General features: G+C 41.3%; 3 protein-coding genes across 3 annotated transcripts in view; all 3 read left to right on the top strand.

The window, feature by feature from the left end:
- The window catches only part of LOC115665869 (monothiol glutaredoxin-S2-like), a 39,411-nt gene extending 28,269 nt beyond the window's left edge, over positions 1–11,142 (top strand). Inside the window, exon 2 of the mRNA XM_056312048.1 lies at positions 10,933–11,142. The gene's annotated coding sequence lies outside the window, so the exon portion shown is untranslated. The remainder of the gene's footprint in view (positions 1–10,932) is intronic.
- On the top strand, positions 10,348–11,142 carry LOC115682930 (monothiol glutaredoxin-S4-like). Its single transcript, XM_030607298.2, has one exon. It carries the CDS (start codon positions 10,600–10,602, stop codon positions 10,906–10,908), a length of 309 nt encoding a protein of 102 aa, XP_030463158.1. The 5' UTR covers positions 10,348–10,599; the 3' UTR covers positions 10,909–11,142.
- Positions 11,143–14,870: 3,728 nt separating this feature from the next.
- Positions 14,871–22,253, top strand: LOC115668021 (acyl-CoA-binding domain-containing protein 6). Its single transcript, XM_056312582.1, has 16 exons — positions 14,871–15,385; positions 15,797–15,878; positions 15,957–16,109; positions 16,221–16,298; positions 16,439–16,543; positions 17,099–17,165; positions 17,252–17,313; positions 17,905–18,044; positions 18,118–18,244; positions 18,361–18,475; positions 18,978–19,066; positions 19,425–19,508; positions 19,623–19,970; positions 20,811–21,332; positions 21,415–21,474; positions 21,804–22,253. Exons 1-16 carry the CDS (start codon positions 15,348–15,350, stop codon positions 21,882–21,884), a joined length of 2,151 nt encoding a protein of 716 aa, XP_056168557.1. The 5' UTR covers positions 14,871–15,347; the 3' UTR covers positions 21,885–22,253.
- The last annotated feature ends 1,860 nt before the right edge of the window (positions 22,254–24,113 follow it).

Here is a 24,113-nt window from a genome sequence, read left to right as displayed (position 1 = left end):
AATTTACATGGAGCAGCGCGAAGGCTTCAAGGTGAAAGGGAAAGAGAATCATGTTTGCTTGCTCAAGAGATCACTTTACGGTTTGAAGCAATCTCCGAGGCAATGGAATAAAAGGTTTTATTCTTTTATGCTTCGTATTGGCTACATGAGGAGTGTGCATGATTCTTGTGTCTACTACAGAGTTTTGGATGATAAGTCGCTTATTCTGATGATGTTCTATGTTGGTGATATGTTGATTGCTGCAAGAAAAATGAGAGCCATCATTTCCCTAAAGTCTTAGTTAAGCAACAAGTTTGAAATGAAGGATCTTGGTCCTGCAAAGAGGGTCCTTGGCATGGAAATCTTTTGAGATAGACGTGTAAGTAAGCTTTGGGTAAATCAGAAGAAGTATGTTGAGAAGGTCTTGGAGTGGTTCAACATGGGAAAAGCTAAACCGGTTTGTACACCCTTAGCAAATCACTTCAGATTATCAAAGAAACAATGCCCTAGTTCTCATGAGGAGGTTGTAAAGATGTATCGAGTACCCTATGCCAGCATAATAGGGAGCCTCATGTATGCTATGGTTTGTAGCAAATCGGATTTGGCTCATGCAGTGAGTCTCACCAGCCGATACATGAGCAATCCGGGTAAGGAGCATTGGGAAGCTGTTAAGTAGATCTTTCATTATTTGGCTGGAACTACCGAAATGGGTTTGATGTTCAGTTCAAAGGAAGAATCGATCAATTTAGCAGGTTATGTCGATTCGGACTTCGCTGGTGATTTGGACAAGCGAAGGTCCATCACGGGATACGTCTTGACTCTTGGAGTTGGAGCTATTTTGTGGAGGGCAATACTTCAATCTACTGTAGCATTGTCTACAACCAAAGCTGAGTATATGGCAACAACTGAAGCTGCGAAGGAGGGAATATGGCTGACTGGTTTGGTCACGGAGTTGGGTTTAAAGTAGGAAAGTGCTACACTATATTGCGATAGCCAAAGTGCAATATGTCTCACGAAGAATCAAGTGTTTCCTTTTCAGAACAAAACACATTGAAGTTTTGTACCACAAGATTTGAGAATTTATGCAGAATGGTAGCATTGCTTTGACGAAAATCCATACAAAAGATAATCCCGCGGATATGCTCACGAAGACGGTTACTACGAAGAAGTTCAAGTCCTGTAAGGACTTGATTTCTCTCACCCATCATTGAAGTTGATGGAGGCCGCACCGGTCTAGGTGCGGGCGTAACTTTGCGAAGGTATGGTGGAGAGAGAGATATAAACGTTTTCTTGGCTCGAGTGGAGGCTTGTGGTTTATTCAAGCCAAAGGTGGAGTTATGTTGATGTTGTCTTGAATTCCATGAAGTTTCAATCGATTAGAGACTCGAAAAAGTCGATCAGGAAGTCTAAGAAGGCTTGGAGCTTACAGGCTACACATTTCAAATATATCTCCTATCTACATGGGATTTTATGGGAAATAGTCCTAATTCAATGTAACTGGGATATGTCATGATATTCCTAATATTTAGGGGATAATCACTAAAGATTTATTAGTTAGTTTCCTAAACTGATAAGATCTTCATGGTGGAATTTCTTGGGATTAGGGAAGTAGGGATCTGAGGATCTATTTATTCAGCATTATACCTTGTATCAAATATGCTCAAAAATAGGAACTTGTCTCTCTCTCTCTCTCTCTCCCGTGGACGTAGGCAGAATTTTTTCGCCGAACCACGTAAATCTCTGTGTTCGAATTATTTTTGTTTCATCTCATCTAGTTAGGGTGCTCTTCCGCACAACACACACCCTCTAAAAGAATCTGTCTAAAGAATTCACGACTCGTCCTGGACAAGACTACATGATTTTATTTTATTTTTGGTCAAACAAGACTACATGGTTAGGTTGACATGGAGTGCAGACTAGAAGAACTCAAAGTAGAATTAGTCGCTACATGCGTCGGTTATGCTCCTAATGTTGTAACCATGTTGTTACAGGGTCAGGAAGGTGAAGCTTTCGGACTCGATGCAGGGTACTAGAAGTCCTATGAGGAACATAAAACGCCTAAACAATCAAAATGTGAGGATGCCAGCTTGATTTTAGATATGAATTCGTAGGGAAGGGTTCAAGAAACTGAGCTTATTTGCCATTTGCAGAATGAAGGTGCTGTGCCTATTAGTGATTGTTCCAATGACAATGATTCGCTGTAGCTCTGTGACTTGGATGCTAATGCCTCGCTTCAATGCAAGATCTATCGGATTTTTACCCTTAGCTTTATGGTGCACTTTGTTGACTAAGCTTATATGTGGAGACACTGGAGCTAACATCCATTTATATGTTCCCTTTTTCCGTTGACAAGAGGATAGTGGTAGCTGGTGACAGACGCAGTTCCTAGCAGCCTTCATGGTCCTCCTGATATGATCACGAGAGGAGCCCTAGCTCCAAAAGTTTCTCTCATGGCAATTACCACGAGCGTTAAGCATCGCATAGTAAGAAGAACAAAGCAACGAGCGACGAGCCCTTCCTTTCTTGTTTAATAATCGAGCCATAAACTCAAACAATGGAGACTTACAGCAGAGTTTGCAAATTGTATCACATTGAACGCCTAGGAAATCACATATTTTTAGTGAGAAATGATAGTTATAAGCCCTGAATAAGATATTGGCTCACGCTATTTCCACATCTTAAATAGCTTTATACACGCACTATAATTTAAATGGTCCAATATAGCCCTCTCTAAGACCTCATTAATGACAAGATACCTATGAAAGAGGAAAAGCATACATCTATGTGCATAGATCAATCTCAAGATTTTTATTCACTTTCATCAAATATTGTTTCTTCTTCTTTTTGTGTGTGTCATTATGTTGTTTGCAAGAGTCCTCTAAAATTCGAGTATTGTAACGAGTTTTTTGGCTGGAATTCTATTTTAAAGTAATATTAACAAAGTTATGATGTCTAGAACAATCATTTACAATCTCTCTCTAAAGTTTAATTTCATTTAACTCCTTGTCATATAAAATTTTCGGTTCAAATTCTTTTCTAAGTGGAATTCTTTAGTTAAAATTGTGAGCTTTTTAAGATTGTAACTTAGGTTTGGGATATGTTAATTAATAAAGATTAGCAAGAAGGTCCGAACTTAACACAAACAATCCTTCAATAGAGTTCACCTTAAGTACATTAGTAAGTACAAGGGAGGAAGTGGAATTTGTTAAAAAACGAATTGAAAATAATATAATGTGGTAGAATAAAATAACATTGCTTTGATTAATGCAAATAGTCTTTTCATGACAATGTGCCGCTTGTATATTTTCAATAAATAACAACTTTCATTATTTCCATTTGTGATTTTGATCAATAAATTCCCTTTAGGTTATTTCATCAACTCAATAAATTATGGTATACAACAGCCATTTGGGGTGTGAAAATAGCGTAAGCCTAAGATATTTTGGGGTTTTAATAGAAGAATCATTGACTATCAATACTTGCTTATTCATAAGCATATCTTCCCTGAGAAAAATAGACATGCATGTACTATCCCATCGAGAAAAACAACCCTAACCACATTTTGCGTGAACCTGCTTTCTAAAAAAATATACGACACATCAAATCACAACATCCTTCACCTAGAATAACATTAGGGTCACACCCACCATCCCATTTTTGAAGCCTTAAGATATGTTTGGTAACCATGATAAATTTGAGAATATGATAAAATTCATTATATCCTGTGTTTGGTTCCTATCAAAGACAAAATAAAGTTGGATATAAGAATGATATAATCTGGATAAAAATATCCAATGAGGGAGTTGGGACAAATGTAGATATGATTTTTTATATTCATAGTATAAAAGTTAATTTTCTCGAATAACAAACTTCTTAAATTAATAAAATCGAATAATAATTTAATGCAAATAATATTTGAATTGTAAAATGAAAAAGAAAATTAAAAATAACAACAAAAAATAACAATAATTTTCGTTTTTATTTATTCCCATTTTTATTTATATATTTGCATTTCTTTTTAACTTGTAATATTTATTATATATATTTAGTATTTATATTTATTACATGTTTTAGGTAATTAGTATACTTTATTATTTAATAAAATTTTATTTAGGAATGATGGAAGGGAATAAAAGAATAAACAAATAAATAAAAGAGAGGGATGTTGACACCTAAATTTTGCCCAAATCATTTAAGGTTTTATCGCATAAAAATTAGGGTTTAATTTTTAACCCCTAAGCCAAAAATACTTTTATTAAATTCCATGGCATATAGACATTAGGCTCATTTGCATTAATATGGCCTATTAAGACACAAAATTAAAAAAAAAAAAAAAAAAAAAAAAAAGATTTCCGGGTCAGGTTCGTCGGCCCATTCGTTTTTCCCTCTCCTTTTTATTTTGTGCGGTCCTCTTTCTCTCGGCCCGGCCCGCGTCTGTCCATCTCCCCCCCAGTCAACCTTATGAAGCTTACGGGGCAGAAGACCGGAACAGTGCAGAGGCCACAGAACGCAGAAGCCAGAGGGGCGCGGAGGACGCCGGCGCGATCTTCGGGTCGAGGGCAGGCCGGCCACGGCAGGCTGGTGGTGGCAGAGGCCATGCGCGCCTGTCGGCCGGGTCCGCACCCTTGGCCGCCCTTAAATCCGAGGAGAGACAGAGAGATCGAGCGGGGAACGGAGAGAGATCCGAGAGAGAGAGAGAGAACCGAGAGATCCTAGAGAGAGAGTTCCGGAGAGAGAGAGACGTCGGTCCTCCGCCGGCGACCGCCATGCCCAAGCCACGGTCGACGATCCTCTGTCACGGTAGGTCCCCGTCTCGAGTGCTTGCCGGGTTTTGTTTCTGTTTTGGTTCGATTCGGGGTCGGTCTCCTGAGGATCCCGGCTCGTAGGTGTGCGAGGCGTGCGGGTGCAACCCGATCTACCGCGTTCGTCCTCCATTCGCCACCGCTGAGTCGGGTAGGGACCGTGGCCGCCTCCCCTGCTTTCGTTTTTACTCAGTTTTTTGGGGGGTCACTGGCCGGAGCTCGCGGCCGTCCGGCTTGCGCAAGTTCCGGCCCGTGACACCTCAGGCTCGGTCCTACTGCTCTGCGTGTTGTTGTGTGTGAATTTCGGATGTGTTTGAGCCTCGATCGTGCTTGAAATCCCTTGCTTCCGTCGACGCTTGCAAGGTGTTTGATGATATGCCCGAACCGTTTCTCGAATCTGTCTCTGTTTCGTTGCGTTTTCTGTTTGGGGGCTGGAACGCCGGATGGTCTCGGCTGGGAGTTGGTTGCCGCAGCGGTGACGCGGGCAGAGGAGGCCCGCGGGTAGGGTGGCGGTCCAGGCGCGACCGCGAGGTGAGGTAAGGCGGCCAATCCCCCGTCGGGATCTGGCCGGTTCTCGGCCGATCGGCCTGCCAGCCTTTCGCCGAGGCTCGGCCGGTCGGTCCCAGGTGGTCGCCAGGTGGCGACCCGGCTAGAGGACGCTCGCCGCCCCTCGTCGGGGCGGCGATGCGGGCCAAGGTGGAGCGTCGGCCACGGAGGCCGGGGCTCGGGGAGGCCGGCGTCCACGCCGGCCGGCGTGTGGCGGTGGCCGGGCATGCACTCCACGTCGGAGCGGTGACCGGTGTTCAGGCGAGTCCCTGGGCGCGGCGTGGCGGCTGCGAACCGGGTAGGGTCTCTCACGTCCGGGTCGGGTCGCGGGTCTGACCGGGTAGGGTTTTATTTAGTGTGTGGGCTTTAGTGTTTTATTAGGTCTTGGGCCTTTCGCGGGTGGGCCAAAATCCGAATTTGGGCTGAAGTGTTGTTAGTTTCTTTATTTATAGTGGGCTGGGCTTTTGTTTTTCTAAAAAATTTTCGGCTGGGCCCCTTTTTCTTTCTTTATTTTGTTTTATTTGCCAGACCGGGCTCAATAAATGAACCCGGGCCGGCGCGCCCGGGTCGGTCCCGATCCGGGTCGGATGTGGAGATCCGACTCAGATATGATTTTATGTTATTTTTATTATTTTAATATTAAAAATTATTAAAAAATTATTTAAAAAATTTTTAAAAATTTTTAAAAATTTTTTTTAAAAAAAAATTTCGAAAAATAAAAAAATTTATTTAGACTTTGGAATTGTTTTTTTGCCCTCTGGTGTGATTAGTGTCATGTTTGATTGCACGTTGCTTGGTTCACACACTTCGAATTGCGTGTTTAATTTAACCTCGCACGTAGTTGATTATGCATGTTAGGTCTAGGCGTTGACTGTTGCTTTCTTTGGCTTAGTTAGGAATGGAATTTTGAGACTCCCGATTAGTGTGAACACGTTAGGTGGTGAATTGAACAAATATTAGGTATCGAAAGGGCACTAATTAGTCAATTAGTGTAATCAAGTCCCCGTACCCATTGAATCTCTGGTTCGTAGAAGTGAAGCATTTCTCCCGTGCTTTACTTAGGTGTCTAATCAACCTACCAAAAACTGATTAGTGGCGACTCCTAGATGAAATTGATTTGCATATTAACAACTTAAACTTAAGTCGCGAATTGGTATAGGCTTGGGAAAGCTCGAACTAGGTTTAACTTAGTAATCCATTAGTCAAACCCCTTAGGCGGCGGGGCCGGTTCGGGGAGGTCGCGACAAGGGATAAATAAAAAAATAGTAGGTAAATAAAAATGAAGGCAAGAAAATCAAAGTTTTATACTTTTCGAAATCGTGAAGGTGAATGATCGTATTTTCTATCTCCGACTAGATTCGGCATTCGCTAGGAGATCTACCTCGTCAACGTTGCCGTAAACCGTTTACATTTATTGTCATAGTCGAACCGGTAGCTCTGGAATGCTACAATGAGCTCTTTTGCTATTTAAGATTTAGATTGTACAATAGTCATTGATTTATCGATGGAGGTTATCTCTGCTTGGACATTTGTGGTTTCTTTAGCAGTGGATGAGATTCTTATCATCTCTATTTGGGCATTTTTCAAGCTCATTTACATTAATATGCCATTCATATCAAACAGTGAACATGATAGAACATGAAAATATCCGATCTTATTACTGCCATTCACCAAACAATAGATAGTATATGATACAATCCTTAGTTTTCATATCATATTCTATCCAGTCCTATCCTGATTAGAAATTCAAGCGTCCAAACGCATTACTCATTGCACATGGATATCAATTATGTGATGCCGTGTTGAATATAAGCAAGTTCAGTAAACTTCAACCAATCATATCTTGACCAAACACTCAAGATTCCATCATAACACAGTACTATCTTGCATGATTTCATAATTGCGTGTAAGTACTAGCGACGTTCTAGAGAACAAGTTCCCCATGCCTGAAAGAACAAGCATATGGGCAAATACATCTGTTGTGCCCATCTATGTAAAGAATCAATATTCGACCTCGCGACGACGCATGAAAAAGTGGGAAACAAAAGTCAAGTATCTTTTTTGCGTCCACGTGATTTTTCAGGAGAGAGAATACATTACTATGTGATCTTGACCTTTCATGAACATTATCTATCTGACACGTGTGGAAGAAATGTAAATCTTTCTTTCTTTTGCTTTTCTGGTTTTTTGTTTTTGGCTTTGCTAAGAAGTACTAGAAGATCACTTTCCCTCGGCGGATGAGAAAAAGCATTTTACATGACCATCCCATTAACTAGGGATAAGATCCTTCTGAGAGAGAGAGAGAGAGCGAGCATCTCGGCTATCGAATTCAATATGATGATGTTCGTCCTAAATGTCAATTTACATCGTAATCAATCTAGATGACCCAAATCCTATATGAAAACCCCCACAACATATTCTTTTTAAAATTGGAAAACCCAAAAGCTATTTTCACTTTTTCATTAAAAAAAAGAAGAAAACAAGTCGCCTTATTTTCAAAAAAGAAAACGCAAAAGCATTCTGAGTACATTGGAAATGTATGAATATTGACATTTATATATGCATAAAGATGTGAAAAGTTAAATATCAAATTAAAATCAAAACTTATTCACATAATTCTATATTATAGGAAAATTGCAAAAACTATGTTTGATTTTACTTCGTATTAGATACCATAGTCGCATTTCAAAACCTACAATCCATCCTCATTTTTTACAATGGAATTGAAGTTGCATCTCTCATCCACACATAATTTACCGAATTATCATTTTATTTCCCAACCCGAGAGGTTTGCTCAATCCAACACACTACTACCATGTCTCCCCCTCTCCACTATGCGTGCGTGTGTTACACCTTCGGAGGCCGTCAACGGTGGTCGACCGTAGCCGTGCCAACTCAAGGCCAAAATGAGGTCGAACAACCTTGATTTAGCAACCATGGCCTGACTCTGCTTCATAGCTTCTGGGGCTCACGAGCTTGTCACAGAAACTCATGGCCTCAGCCCTTGCGAACTCGAGGCTGACCTCCCATAGCTTCTACAACCGTGAATAGCAAGGTTAGGCCGAGCTCATGTGCCTCGCTATTGCAATCCTGGAATGATCTCACCGAATACTATTTCAGGGATGTCGAGAGAGGGACGTGTGAGAAGGGCATTTGATATAAAGAGCTGCAATTATCCCTAAATAAAAGTCATCTCAAACATCTTCAATTTTCTTGGCTAGAGCTCTCGCGACTCATATATGTCGATGATCATATACGCGCCATGCCGTATTGAGGAGTCAAAATCCATGCATAAAGAAAGCAAAGCAAAATAAATCACATTCAATTATAGAAGTACAAGAAGATAAAATTGGGGACCTCGTGACATCTATCTCCTCTTTCAATTTGGATTACTTTTTTTAGTGACGCTAGGAGCCAAAACTGCAAAAAGTTCTCTGTCTTCACTCGATAGGCGAAAAAAAAGACGAAAAATTAATATATAAAAACTCTAATATTAATCTGTTGAAAATAAAAATAGATTGACTCAATATAAATATCTGAATAAACCAGTATAGTAATTTCTAAGGAAAAAATACTGTTTTTTCCCATGAATGGTGTGGCAAAACCGAGCTCCTCGCCATTAGATTGCCATTAATTCTTTTCTTTTTCGTGAAATAGATATTAGTATCTAATTTTTTTTAAAATCCCAGGAAAGAAAAATCATTTCACTAACGTTTCTTTTCGCGAATTCTTTTTCAGGAATAGAATAAAAGAATCTTGTGCATTTCGGTCCCAATTGGATGAATCCCATTTTCCCCTTCTCCGACTGAGCAGATGCCTCCTAGATAGATACATCACAGGGAAAAGCCCCATTAACATGGATAATAATTGTACTAGAGAAAAGATTTGTTACGTACCCCTTTTTGTTCTCGAGATCTCTCTTTATATATGCCACTTGCAATCGCATATTGGTACTCTTTTAACTCCTCATCTAGATGTTCAAACAATAGTAATAAAAAAATCTTTTGAATTTTATTATGGCGATAAACAAGTTAATTAGCAGTGCGTTCAATCTTACCATTCCATTTTTGTCATATTAAGCTTACATACGACTCTAATGGTTCGTGAATGGAACATCCAAATATAAAGACAAGTTGCCAATTCATTATTCCTCAAAAGGTTAATTAAGATTTGGAAAAATTACACTAAGCTTAAAAAAATTGAACACAAGAGGAAGAAAGAAAAATTATTATTCATTTGAGTCGAGAAAATTCAAGGGTTTCCATGAAAACTAGATCAGTAATTTGAATGTCATGAAAATTAAACATTGCCAAATATATTGCTTAAACTCTTGCTTATGGGTGTTAGTGATTATGTGTAATCCCTCCAAGTTTCGTGATATCTCTAACTGATTAAATTTACAGACATGTGTATTACGGTTGTATATGAAACACTATTAGTATATATCTTAATCACGGTCTACATATAACCTTATACTCCTCATCTCTTTAACCTTCGTTGTCATATATAGTGTGTATTAAACACACACTTATTTCTATATTTCAACAAAGATTATCAACCTGCGTTGATACATATAACCATACATGTAATCAATCGGACATATCGCACCATTCCAAAAGAGATTATACATAAGTTCCAGCACCGGGATTGGATAGACGCACAAAATAAAAGCCCGAAAATCATTGTCACCCCTAAAAAATCAGTGAAATGATAAACAAACAAATGAAGAGATAGCGAAGAGAGACACTGTGAAGCAAGCAATATGACGAAAACAAAAGACGGGTTCCATCTGAAGCCGTACAAAGGACACCCCCCCATAGCTTTTCCGTAAGAAAAGAATCGTCATCGTGCAGCACTTTGCTTTATTTCTCTATTCGCAACATGGAAATCGTTGTAAAAAACGATCATGCGATTTATAGCAACATCTAGAAAGAAAAAAAACATTCGCATTCTCGCTCATCCATCAACCCCTTTTTTCCTCGCCACGCTAATGCAAAAATCCTTCAACACCCCCCTCGGACACAGTATAAATAAGCCCACGATGCTCCTCGGAAACTCATCAAAACTCAATCATCATCTCTCACGAGCTCAAGAACTCACTCTCTCTCTCTTTCTCTGTCCCTCCCGTTTTCCTATACATTCGCAGCGTCGCATTCATCCTCGTGAAGTCGAGTTCTCTTCGCATTTCACCTTCCATTGTCGAGATAGTAAGGACTATCGATTCCGAGTAGGTCGGCGTGTTTGAGCATCGCCAGCTTGTGCTTCTCTGCCAATGGATAGGGTCAATAGAATGGTGTCGGAGAGGCCGGTGGTGATCTTCAGCAAGAGCACGTGCTGCATGTGCCACACCGTCAAGATGCTCTTCCGCGAGTTCGGGGTCAACCCGATGGTCCACGAGCTGGACGAGATGCCTAGGGGGAGGGAGATAGAGCAGGCCCTCTCGAGGCTGGGCCGCAGCCCGACCGTGCCCGTCGTGTTCATCAGCGGCGAACTGGTGGGGGGGACCAATGAGGTCATGAGCCTCCACCTCAATCGGTCCCTGATCCCGAGGCTCATACAAGCTGGGGCTATGTGGGTCTGATCGACTTAAACAAACCGCGAGGAGGATACTAATAAGTGTGATTTCGAGCCACACTAGTTTTGAGGATAATATAACTTATCAAATGCACTACTAGTTGGGTTACGGACTCTTTATCGTCGCTATGTACTGACTTTCATATGATATAATCCTATATCCATCACTTGTGAGATTCTGTTTTGCTGTAACGAGTGCTGTCTAGCTAATAAAATCAAGTTTGAACTTACATTTTGGATAGTTATTGTTGTACTCTCCCTTGTGAAATGATCTCATGTGTCTTCGTGGCCAAAAGAAAGTATTCACAAAGAGAAATTCGATGGCCAAAAGAAACAACCAATTGCTAAAGATAGAAACCGATTTTTGTCGTGGCCATTTCCTGTTGACTATGCCCCGGTTGGTTAAAACCAGGAAGAAAAGAAATGGCAAACCTAAACTTTTAAGTGAAGACGTGGAGTGATATGTGTACATTTGGTGTGTCTAATTGAAAAAATCCGCGTAGATGTTAAACAAGAGTTGTCTCGATTCATAAACAAGTGTATGAACAATTGATGTCGTAAAGCCGAGTACGACACTGTCTAAAAGCTCCTCATTTCTCCGTCTGTAACACTACTCAGTTCCAGCTAGCTTCATTACACTGGTGAGTAGTTCCAATGGCATCGAACGCTGACCCCTTGTTCTTGGGAATAGAGAGAGGAGGTCGTCCGTCGCGGCAGTGATGACGATGGAGATGAGAGAGAAGGGGGAAGATGTATCGGGCTATGATTATGGTTTAGGGTTTCTTTGGTTTGTTTATTTTGTTTAACGTCGAGTATACATAAGGGCAATGACGATGCTCATCACGGGTCTAAATAGCGCTTCTGCTCGGCTGCAGCATCACTTCACCCTTTCTCTATATCTTAGTTTCTCCTTGTTTAACGTCGAGTATACATAAGGGCAATGACGATGCTCATCACGGGTCTAAACAGCGCTTCTGCTCGGCTGCAGCATCACCTCACCCTTTCTCTATATCTTAGTTTCTACGAGGCAATAATTCCGAGCAACTGTCTTCAATATTTTTGCGGTACATAAATCGGATTAAGACTAAAGATCGAATTGTCGAACTGAAGTACAAGAAAGAAAAGGTATTGTCATCTCGTGCCGTTTATCTTTTGCCGATTTTCAGACAACATTGTTACCGAGTGCTCTAGCATAACCATTAGCGCCGTTGGTTCCGGCTCAAAAACCATTTCGATCTGTACCATAATCGTTCACACAAGCAGTTCATTGGTCGACTCAAGCGGGCTATACTCCCGATGCCAAGGGAACGCGAGCATAAGTTCCTTCACTGTGGAGTCTGTTCGCAAGCAAGCAAAAGATTCGGATTGTTTGTCAATAAACGTTTGTTCACTCGACCGTATAGATCGACAACAATCGTACGAGCAGTGTACAAAATTAGGACAACTCAAGTAGAAAAAAGGTTTGAATAAAGTTAAAAACCCTCTAAAAGAAGCTTTCTAAACCGTTCGTTCCTAAATTCAAAGTGGCGCCACTTAAAAAAAAAAAAGGGGAAAAACGAGAGCAAAGCCTTGTTTAGAATGAGAAAAATCCATGTTTTAAAGAAAAAGAGAAATGATTAAGTGACTGTAACGGTCTGTTTTGGATAATAAAAAATAAATAATAAATAATTATAAATTATTGTGGGATTCACTCTTTCAAAAATAAATAAATAATAAATAATTATAACAGTGCACTTATCCTAAACCAGACAAATGGGTCGGTTGGGTCGAAAATGATCCAACCCAAATAGACCCATTTTCATACAATATCAATCTAGTGACCTATATCCGACTCGACCCGATCCGATCAATAGTACTGAAATACTTCCATATTTAAACCTATTCATGGCCTATTTTCTAAAAATAATTAACACACGTAACAACTCAGTTCATCATATATGGGTTAAGAATTGAGTTTATGACCCATTTTGACAGATCTAATATCCGCCGGGTCTATTTAATGAGAAATGTCTCGATCGTCAATGATACGCGGAGCAAGACATAATAAACAGAACTGCGACACCTCACGTCCCACGCCGGATCATATATATATATCGATCTCGTCGAGTGCTATATAACCTAACGTTCCCTTCTAATATGATCAGAACTCTCATGTGCTTATTCAGAGCACTCAAGAAGATCCAATCCAGCCCCATCCCAAAGCCCACGGTCTCCATCCATCGGCCGCGCGTGCGTCGCACCGTCCCCGGAGCATCGTTGGGAGGGGGGGAGTGGGAAGGTGGGCGGGGGGCGGCGATGATCCTGATGAGATCCTGGGACCCACCAGTGAGTCAGCCGAGTCAGCGACTCGGCCCCGAGTGCCAATAATAATGAAAAAAGAGAAAAGAAAAAAGAAAAAAGAAAGAAGGAAAACCTGGAAGAGACAAAAAAGAGACCAAAAAGGCGGGCGGTGTGTCCCGAACGTGGCCCGCCAAAACCGCACGAATTTAATGCAAATCTTGTCAGGACCTTGACCCTTTCGTCCTCCTGCCCCCCTCCACCCCCAGGCCGTACCCCCATCCCCCTCCCATCCAACGGTCACATTTCGCCCCCCGTTTTGAAGTCGAACTGGACCCCCCCACCACCTCCACCTCACACACACACAGAGAAACAAGGAAAAAAAAAAGATCTTTTGCAATATCAGGTCAAACTAGTTTCTCTCTCTCTCTCTCTCTCGTTAATAATTTTGCTTGTGAAGGAATGTCGATCTAGTTATTAGATCTGAATCATCTCCCATTCCCCCCCCCCCCCCCCCTAATTGATCAGAATTAATTGCTTTGAATAAAAAAGGTGGGACGCACTTTTAACCCTTCCAGACTACTTTTGGTAAATAAGAGGAGGCCGAGCATTAAAAGAAAGGATATAATTGGGATAATATAATCTTTATATGGGTGTGGGATAAGGGCCCTGTGGCCAAATGCGGAGCGCTAGTCGTTAGCCCCTTCATGGCTAGGTCTGGAGCTACAGTCGGTTCTCTCCTTGTGTCTCACACATATTCGTCGCATGATTAGAGGCGCGCCTTTGTCAGCCGGGCCTCAAACCTCGACGTCGACTGCGAGACTAGTATTTGTGACCGGACCGGTGGTTGCCGGAGATTTTACACGATGTTGATGCTCGGGCAGCTTGGACGTACACGAGGGCTTGGAGATTTGAACAATTAACATTCAATCAAGCATGAGTGGGGAGAAGGAGGGGGGGGGGGGGGGGGCGGGGGGGGGAGTCGAGTGGGATTCATCGACAGCAAGAGCCATTATGTTGACATTCAATTCATCTGAGGTCGATCGTTCAAGTCCCACAGTATATCATGTCCTAAATTTGCTATCAGAACTTAAAGAAATTATTTCGATATATCCAATATCCATTCGACACGTGGCATTATTAACAATCATTTTGTTCGATTATGACTTTAATTTTTTTTTTATCGTCATTACAGATATCCTAACATGAATCTAACATCATAAGTTTTTTTTTTTTTGTTCATCAAGCTGGTCGACCGGCATTGTTAGTTCTGCTACAAATTGCCTTCGCCTTGATGCTCCTCTCTTTTGTATCGTTGCTCTTCGATCCCGGCGACTCCCGAGAGCAACGGTGGGGGCAGCTCAAATCCTAATGAGATCTAAATGGATTTCAACAGCATTTGAACTTATTGTTAAAGCCGATCCCAAGATTATGATACGTATAACATAACTTAAGATCTCAAGCACCCTGAAAAAGCTCTTGAAGCAATCATTGAGCTATAAAAAAAACTAGACTCGCAAGTACTCGAGGCAAGGGACGGGAGTCGCCTCCTATTATTTTCCCCTTTCACTTTTCGTCCGAAGAAATTGCTCGTGTAAGTTCGAACTATTCCTTTTTTTTTTTTTTTACTAATTCAATATATAATAAGATAAGAAAAGCAGCAAACGCCAAAGGCGATCTGCACCATCTCCCCGTCCGTTCCTCTCTCTCTCTCTCTCTCATTCACGCTCACACGCACACTCTACTCTCTCACCACCGTCACCGAGGCAGTGCGGCTTCCTCCATCGGCGCCCGCGCCCGCCGATCTCCGGCGCCGGCGACGGCCGCACGGCGCGCGTGCGCCTGAGCAGAATGCTGAATCCGAACTTCGCGTCCTCCTTCGCCGCCGCCGCCGCCGCCTCCTCTCTGATCTCTTCCTCCGCGCGCCGTTGCTCGCTCGTTCGCTGAGGGAGCGTGAGCTCAGCTCGCCGTCGACGAAGTTTTTTTCCCGAAGAGGAACTCGCATCATCTACCTTTCGGGTTCCGAGAGCGTTGGTTTGGGCAGGGATTTCTCGTGCAGATGCTGGTCTTGGCTTGAGTTTCGGGCTTCTGGAGTGTTGACGTGTCGGTGTCGAGATTCGTTTTAGAGGTTCTCGCCGGGTTTGAGCTCTTGAGGAGGAGAGAGGAAAAATGTTCGGAATCTCGCGCCGAAGGATGAAGCTCGGGAGGTAATGCGCGTCCGGGCGTTGCTTTCCGGTTTCTCGTGCTTTGGTGGTCGCTGTTTCGATTTTGTTTTGGCAGTTGAATGCTGTTGCTTGCTCTAGAAAATTCCTCGGTAGTTCGCTGTGAGAAGGTTTGAGTTATTTTGCGGATGTGGGTCGGCGTGATTAGCTTCATTTGTTTGTGATTACGTTGGGAAGTAGCTTGGAGTAGACTGTAGAAGGTCTGAGCTATAATGCTGATCTGGTTCCGCATAGTTATCTTCATGTGCGTGTGGTAAAAACTTTGGAAGGGAGACTATGTACTGTTAGGTTGCCGGAGAACATATGTGTGGGGTGTAGACTAGAAGAAACTCGAAGTAGAAATTAGTTGTTGCGTGTGTCGGTTATGCTCGTAATGTTGTGACCGTGTCGTTACAGGGTCAAGAAGGTGCAGCTTTCGGACTCGACTCAGGGTACCATAAGTCCTATGAGGCAAATAAAACGCGCAAGCAATCAAAATGTGAGGATGCCAGCTTGATTTTAGATACGAACTCGTAGGGAAGACTGCAAGAAACTGAGCTTATTTGCCCATTTACAGAATGAAGGTGCTGTGCCTGCTGGTGATCGTCCCAATGAAAATGATTCGCGGAGTCCTTCCTCTACCCCCGAGATTAGTAGCTGTACATCTGGAAGCTCTGAGAATTGGATGGTTTTATCAGTAGCTGGGGAGAAGCCAATGCCTCGCTTCAATGTAAGATCTAACGGAATTTTAACCTTAGCTTTATGGTGCACTTTGTTGACTACGGGCAGACGCTGGAGCTAACATCCATTTATATGTTCCCCTTTTTTTGTTGACAAGCAGCACGCAGCGACAGTAATTGAGAACAAGATGATAGTGGTAGGTGGTGAATCTGGAAATGGCCTACTGGATGATGTTCAGGTATAAAATTATTTCCTTGAAGATTGCATGTTGATTTTGAATTATGTCTCCATTGGATGATGATAACAATATAATTCATGCAACTTTGCCATCTACTAATTATTCCAGGGAGCAATAAAGGTTCTCTTTTCCCTGTTCAGGTACTTAATTTTGACAGATTTTCGTGGGCCACGGCTTCTTCAAAACTTTACCTGTCACCAAGCAGTCTCCCTCTAAAAATTCCTGCATGTCGAGGTCACTCTCTGGTATGAGTAGCTCTCATGCTGCCTCCTGTCGATCCTTCTTTTCAAACATAGTATTGGCGCTTCTATTTTGCATTGTGTAATTTGAATCAGTTCAATATGATTAGTTTATGTCTTGTAAGGATTGCCTATTTACTTTATCTGGAAGCTTACAAATAAGATTTGTAAAGAGAAAAAACCTTGCTGGTAATAGAAGGATATTTCAGAATTAATGGGAGACAGGTGCATGACATTTCTTGGCTTTTTGCCCAAGGGGTAATTGATTGAAAATTGGAAAACTAACCAAGTTCATTAAAGAGATAATGGGACTATATCCAAGATACAGTTCTATAAGGGAAGAATCTCTGATAGGATGTCTGAGTAGAAACTCTCTGTTGTGTTTTGAAATGGCATTAAAAGGCATGCAAACTGAGAATTCAAAAATGGCTAGGAAGAAGTACTAGCAAGTAAAAAATTCAGCAGCTTCTGGCTCCACCAGAAGTCTAAAACATATCAAGTCCAAAATCTCCCTGGAAGCTGTGGAGCTAATGAAATTTTAAATTTGTTTACCGTTTCTAGGTTTCTTGGGGGAAAAAGGCGCTACTAATTGGAGGGAAAACTGAACCAGGGACTGATAGATTGTCAGGTAAGATCTTTCTTTCGCTGATCATGCTCGTATTGCTTTTTCCTTTTTCCACCTGGTGCTGAATTTACTGCACTGGTCCTTCACAGTGTGGGTGTTTGACACTGAAACAGAGTGCTGGTCTCTGATGGAAGCTAAAGGGGATGTACCGGTACACCTGTTTACATCAATGAACACTACTTCGATTAAATTCTGCACACATTGATGATGATGATGATGATGATGATGATGTTGGTGATTTGATTGATCACCTCAGCAACAGCTGAATGCATGTGCTCATGTTCATTGCACTTGTTTGTTTCCATTTGTTTTCAAATATATCCTTGAATTAAAGCATGTCACCTGCTTGTGTTCTCCTTGAAAAGAGCTCCCATCTGAGTATAGATGACATGACATGATCAGAATTCTTAATTAGCTAGCACAAACTAGTTTTAGTGTTACTTAAAAAGTGCATTACATACACTTCTGTTTTCATGGCATCTTATTTGCAAAAATTCATATTTTCCCATAGGGTGTTTAACACTATCATAATAGCAATACACAAGTGTTTTTAAAACTACGTTGCCTCGATTAGTATAGTAATCATGTACATATTGCGTAAGGAAATGTTTACTTGTGTAACTTACCTGACCTTATAGTCTATTCTGTCCTTTTTTTTTCTGACCTGTCAAAAGGGCCTCAAATATAGTAATGAAGGCCCATGATGCTGAGTTTTTATTCATAAAGCCAATTTGCATTGCAGGTCTCTCGTAGCGGTCATTCTGTGGTCAGGGCAAATTCGGTTTTAATCCTCTTCGGGGGTGAAGATGCGAAAAGGAGAAAGCTAAACGATCTACATATGTTTGATCTGAAATCATTGACATGGCTTCCTTTACATTGCACGTAGGTGGATTTCTTTTTTCTGCTCGTCTGTTCATCACATTCTTGTCGTAACCCAGATTTCACACACATGCAGGGGTTCAGGACCATCTCAAAGGTCCAATCATGTTGCTACTCTTTATGAAGATAAAAACCTTTTTATTTTTGGAGGATCATCAAAATCCAGAACATTGAATGACTTGTATTCATTAGACTTTGAAACGGTGTGTTCAGTCTCTTAAGTTACCATTGTCCAAGACTCAATTTATATCAGCATTCTTGTCTTACTTCAAATGAAATTTAAAGTCACCAGCTTTTGGTTGACCTGCTTTTTGTTTAGATGATTTGGTCAAGAATCAAGATTCGAGGCTTCCATCCATCACCAAGAGCTGGTTGCTGTGGAGTTCTGTGTGGAACAAAATGGTATATCGTTGGGGGTGGGAACAGGAAGAAAAGTATGCATCCCTGGCTAGAGATACCTTTTTTCTCTATGCTAATACTCTTAAACTTTTAAACTGTACTGGCTGAGTCATGTAATACGTTTGGCCCAGATAGACTATAACCATTCTGATTAGGCCCAAAAACAAATGAAGATTACTCGTTTAACTCCACATTGCTTCTCAACGTATTAACTGGAGGATGATAGAACTTGAGAACCACCCCTTTTGTGACTTGAAGCATCATTTTCTCTTATATTTGTTTGTTCATGTGAGTCGCGTTCTATGAAATTGGTGTTTTGTCTTTTAGCTCTACTGAGTAACAACTTACGACAATGCTCAAGAAGTGTGGCATTGGGAAACTTTTGAATATATCTCTCTAATCATCTAGCATGCATCAGTTTGGTTAAATAATGGATTGGAGAAAGAGACTTATGATTGAAGTTCTCGCTGGTGTTCCTGAATGTCAAATTATTATCTCATCTTGCCTATTGACCATGTCTTTAACAAATTTCTCCAGGACATTTAGAAACACTCATCTTTGATGTGTTAAAAGAGGAGTGGTCTGTAGCTGTTGCGTCACCTCCATCTTCCATTGCCACCAATAAGGTGATTTATATGTTTCCTTTTGCTGTTTCTTCATACAAGATTTGTGTTGAAGGATATTACTGAATGCTTTTTCTTCTTTCTCAACTCTTATCTAATTGGTCGACCAAAAAAAAAAAAAAAACTCTTTATCTAATTGTACGGTTTGTACCCCTGCAATGCTGGGAGATATCACTGTCGTATATTGGCAATGCCATGCCAACATATCACATTTCCAAATACTCTTTTCATACTTTACAAAACACAGAACAAGTACAGCATGCTGTTTGTTTTGCAATAAAATATCTAGCATGTGGCAGGACTACCCTTTTTCTTGTTGACATTGCCTGCTGCTGTTGTTTACAATCTTTATAACTTCCAGGGGTTCAGCCTCGTGCTTGTACAGCACAAGGAAAAAGATTTTCTCGTGGCTTTTGGGGGGACCAAGAAAGAGCCATCAAATCAGGTTAGGATATTTTTAAATCGTTTTGAAACCAACAGTTCTTCCAATGATTTCTATGCTTTTTTCTGCTTTTTGTCTGTTAGTGGCGGACTTATTTTGATTTCTGAACTCTGTCAGGTTGAGGTACTAGTCGTGGAAAAGAATGAGAGTCCAATAGACCGAAGGCCTGTTGCCAAAAAAGCCGCTAGACCCCTGTTTGGGAGACGGTCATCTTCTAAAGGTCTGGCTACTCAACTAAGTAACGGTTCTTCACAGCGTTCAGTCGATTCAGTTGCTCGACAAAATCTAGCATCTACCATTGAGCAGCATGGTTCAGGCAGGAAGTCATTGTCGGAGTCCATACTCGTTGATCCAAATCCATCTTCTGGCAATGTCTCACTTCGGAAACAGTTTAGCAATGAAGAAGAATATAACAGGACTCAAAAGGTGGCTAAGCGTCTTGAAGATGAAGGTTCATCATTACAGGTCAGTGGCATTACCGCTGGATCGCTTAAGTTGAAAGTGTTACAATTTTGCTTATTTCTTGCGTTCTTTCATAGAACTGAAAGCCATGACCTTTTGGTTAATTGTCGTTTTTGTTTTACATCGCAATTTTCGCAACTTAAAACCTAAATATATCCGGCCGTGCTTGTGAAGTCATACCATCTCCACTCCAACAATACAGCACCCGGATCACCCTTAATAACAAGAAGGATGGATAAGGGAAGGAGAAAATAAATCACTGGTTTGGAAAAACAGAAGCTTGGGAAGTCTTCCTATTTCAGCCAACTCCTCTTGTATTTTGATATCTTATTAGTTCTTGGGAAGATGACCGAAAGTGGTCAAGTGAGCACATGAAAGGGATAGCCTTCCACAGTGTCCTCTATAATTTGCTTGGAATGTGTACATCTACTGTATATGAAGGGCTAGGATATACCAATGTTGTCTAAGTGAGAGATGAGGGTCCATCTAAGTGTTCTAAACAGGCTTCCAGGACTAATCCCCTGGCAATATTTGTTGTGCATCATTTTCATCTCTCTCTCTCTCTCTCTCTCTCTCTCTCTCTCTCTCTCTCTCTCTCTCTCTCTCTTATCTTTAAGTGAGAAAAACTCATAGAATGGAATGGAACTAGGTCTAATCATGCGGACTGCAAAAGTATTGTTTGCTGATGACTGTTTGTCAACATTAAGGAATTATGTCGTCAACATTGAGGAAATATGTCATCAACATTACCTGAATTGTCCTGGTATTGCTTACTTTAAAAGTGGTTCAGTTACCTCAGTATGAATTTAACTAATAATGAGTGAATGATTTTGTTTGTTTCAGGCAGCGGAACACATGAAAAACCATTCTGATACTGTCCAAACCAACTCCAATAGATGTAAAAGCATTGGGGAAGAGACAGCTTTGGCATTTGAAGATGAAAACCTGAGTCCCCGCATTAATGGGAATGAGAGCCTTCCGGTTAGCAAAGATGATATAGTATTCATGGAAACTAATTGTAAAGTTGGAGCACCTCCCTCTACTTCAAGCATATACCAGTTCTACGAAAAAAAAATAGCCTCCCTTATCAGAAAAAATGGAATATTGGAAGGACAGTTGGCGGCTGCATCCACAAACCAAGAAGCTACAGAGAAAAGCTTCTCATCCGTTCTCAAGTCCAAACAGGAGATGGAGAAGAAATTGGCCGACACTATGAAGGAGACGGAGCTGCTGAAGGAAAAGCTGGCTGATCTAGAGCTTACTCAGGAAGAAGCAAATAGTTTATTCAATATTGTCCACTCTGACAATGTTAGGCTCGAACATGACGTAGCCTTTCTCAAGGCCGTTTTAGATGACACTCAAAAGGTACACATAAATTGCTAGTCAATTGGGATGTATTCATCTGTGAAAAAATCGCTTATGATGTCATCTTAATTGTTTGTCTCAGGAGTTGCACTCAACTAGAGGAGTCCTTGCAGGAGAAAGAGCCAGGACTTTCCAGCTTCAGGTATGGCTCTCATTCATTTCGGAATTTGTATTGATAAGAGCAGTCTTTTTCACTTTTAGAAATTTCAATACGTGGAGGAAAAATTGCTCTCGATAGCTTAAGATTTGTATGCTTTTAAATAAAGAAAAGAAAATTGCCTGGTAGAAAAGGCGATGTAGCAGCAGATTGAATCGATGGTGTAATTCCTCTTCACCATTATGTGGCTTAGCTTCTACTCATGTTGAGTTACAATAACTGCTGATATCGGGCCCCATAATGGCGGTTTTTCTTTAGTCGACAGTGCACTCGTGCCGTGTCCTTGTTCTTATCATTTTCCACTCGCAATGCAGGTTGAAGTTTTCCATCTCAAGCAGAGGTTGCAATCTATGGAAAATAGAGCGCCCACCCCGAGGAAACCTTTTCATGTTTAGCAGCACAGGATCCTTTGGAATAATGAACAAGTTTTTTCTCGGCAATATCAAGACGAGCCTGACCCTTACTTCACTTTGACCGCTGAGTCTCTTGCCTGGGAAGGCAGTGGCGAACGTGCACGAACATGGGGCGAAGGACACGTAAGACAAATCCTGTGATACATATGCTCTTTTGTATATATACGAGTCAAACAGTTGTAGTGGCCTATTAGGTAACTTGTAGTACATCGTCAATCAATTCATCTAGCGGGTAATTAGCGTGAATCTAGCCAATCCTAGTGCAGAATAACAAACTGTAATGTCTATGTGAATATGTGAAATTATTCATATGCACACGCGGCAGTCGGCAAGAATCACATTTTAGTTGTATCTGATAACAAATACTTCGTATCAAAGTAATGGATGACTGAATGCCGCACTGTACTGTCAGGGAGCAAGATGTGAGCGGGCGATACTTGGCAAATATCGGAGGCCATCGGACCTGGCGGAATCCATGAAGAGATCTCTTTCTGTTTTTTTGTGGCCATTCATGAATAAGAGACTGCACTAGCAAAGCCTTGCTCGACCTGGAAGATGTTGTGCTGTTTGCGACTCCAAAAGCTTTAACAAAATCCCACGCGGTACAGCCAGACAACACCAATCTCTAACAAGCTCATCCGATCCGTCTCCAGCCAAAGCCCCAAAAGGAGTACTCGAATGTTTTCTCGGGTCGAAGTATGTATTCACAAAGTTCCGATTTTTTTTTTCTTGGAAATGGTTAATTACCAAGAAATAGAAACAGAGGCCAACATAACCGTTTCGACTTTGGTCAAGCCGCATGACCACCAACGTAAATGGACTAACTCGATACCCCAAATAACAAGATGCGCATGTCATAAATTGGGGAAGGTAATCCCCAATTGAATTTCCTGCCCAACACACACACACACAACAGCATACGTATCGAATGTTGCATCTTTCTATACTTGGCTGTATTTCTCTCTCTATTCCTTGAGTATATAAAATAACCCCATTCATGCCCAATTCCCATCTCACGCGCAACATTTTTTGAACTCCCAATAAAAACCTAAAGACAAAAGAAGGATGAAGAACTTCCAAGTGGAAGCAATCCTTGTGCTCGTCTGTTCTTAGCGACGAGTAACTTCCTCTTCCAGATACGTGTGCTTCTTTTTTTTATGTTATTTGTATTATATATAAATCTAACTTTTATTTTTTTGGTTGGGGCATGAAGGCGAGATGATAGTGGGGAAGTATACAGGGGCGTCTGTGCAAACGATTATGACTCTCCCAACTGCCAGGATGACGCGTGCAACACCTTTTGCATTGATAAGATTGGAGCCATAGGTCCCGTTTGGTTCAGCTTTGGGAATGGGCTTTTGGCCTCGAAAGCTCCTTCCCAAAATGCTGAACCGTTTGGTTCTGCTTTCCGAATCCGAAAAGCTGAAAGCTAGCATTTGGAATGCCGAAAGCCCAAAGCTGGTCCGGACCAGCTTTGGGCTTTCGGCATTCCACAAATGTTTGAAGCCTTTTTTTCTCTTCCCAAATTGCCCTCACTAATAATAAGTAAAATGGATCCAAATGCCTTTGCTTTGGAATACTGGAAGGACAGTTGGCAGCTGTACTAGCAAACCAAGAAGCTACAGAGGAAAGCTTCTCATCCCTTCTAAAGTCCAAACAGGAGATGGAAAAGAAATTAGCCGACACTATGAAGGAGATGGAGGTGCTGAAGGAAAAGCTGGCTGATCTAGAGCTTACTCAGGAAGATGCAAATAGTTTATCCAATATTGTCCACTCTGACAATGTTAGGCTCGAACATGATGTAGCCTTTCTCGAGGCTATTTTGGATGACACTCAAAAGGTGCACTTAAATTGCAAGTTAATTGGGGTTTACACCAATGATCACTCTTTCTACTTGAGAAGGGGGAGGTGAGGAGTTCGATTCTCCACTTTCTCAGGGAGGATTAGGGATGGGAACGTTTAATTTTAAATGTGGATTTCAACTCGCACGCCCTACAAGTAGGCAGGATAAAAATCTGAGAGTAAATTGAGAGTTAGAGTATGACAGATCAAAAAAAAAAGAGTAATCTTTCTTCACTTTTAGAAATTTCAGTACGTGGAAGAAGAATTGCTTTCTAGGGCTGTGGATTTGTTTGTCTTTAAGTAAAGAAACAAAGTTGCCTGGTAGAAAAGGCAATGTAGCAGATTGAATCCATCGTGTAATTTCTCTTC

The sequence above is a fragment of the Syzygium oleosum genome, unplaced genomic scaffold, assembly GCF_021117445.2.
Source record: "Syzygium oleosum isolate NSW1041296 unplaced genomic scaffold, Sole_v2.1 Sole_v2.06, whole genome shotgun sequence".
In the NCBI taxonomy this organism is placed as follows: domain Eukaryota; kingdom Viridiplantae; phylum Streptophyta; class Magnoliopsida; order Myrtales; family Myrtaceae; genus Syzygium; species Syzygium oleosum.
This window is presented reverse-complemented; position numbering and strand designations above follow the sequence as displayed.

Excerpts from the sequence above, each read along its gene's own strand:
- LOC115682930 (XM_030607298.2), top strand. The coding sequence starts at position 10,600 with ATGGATAGGGTCAATAGAATGGTGTCGGAGAGGCCGGTGGTGATCTTC.
- LOC115668021 (XM_056312582.1), top strand. The coding sequence starts at position 15,348 with ATGTTCGGAATCTCGCGCCGAAGGATGAAGCTCGGGAG. Across the intron at positions 16,544-17,098 it reads CATGTCGAGGTCACTCTCTG|GTTTCTTGGGGGAAAAAGGC; the intron begins GTATGAGTAGCT and ends TACCGTTTCTAG. Across the intron at positions 18,245-18,360 it reads ATTCATTAGACTTTGAAACG|ATGATTTGGTCAAGAATCAA; the intron begins GTGTGTTCAGTC and ends CTTTTTGTTTAG.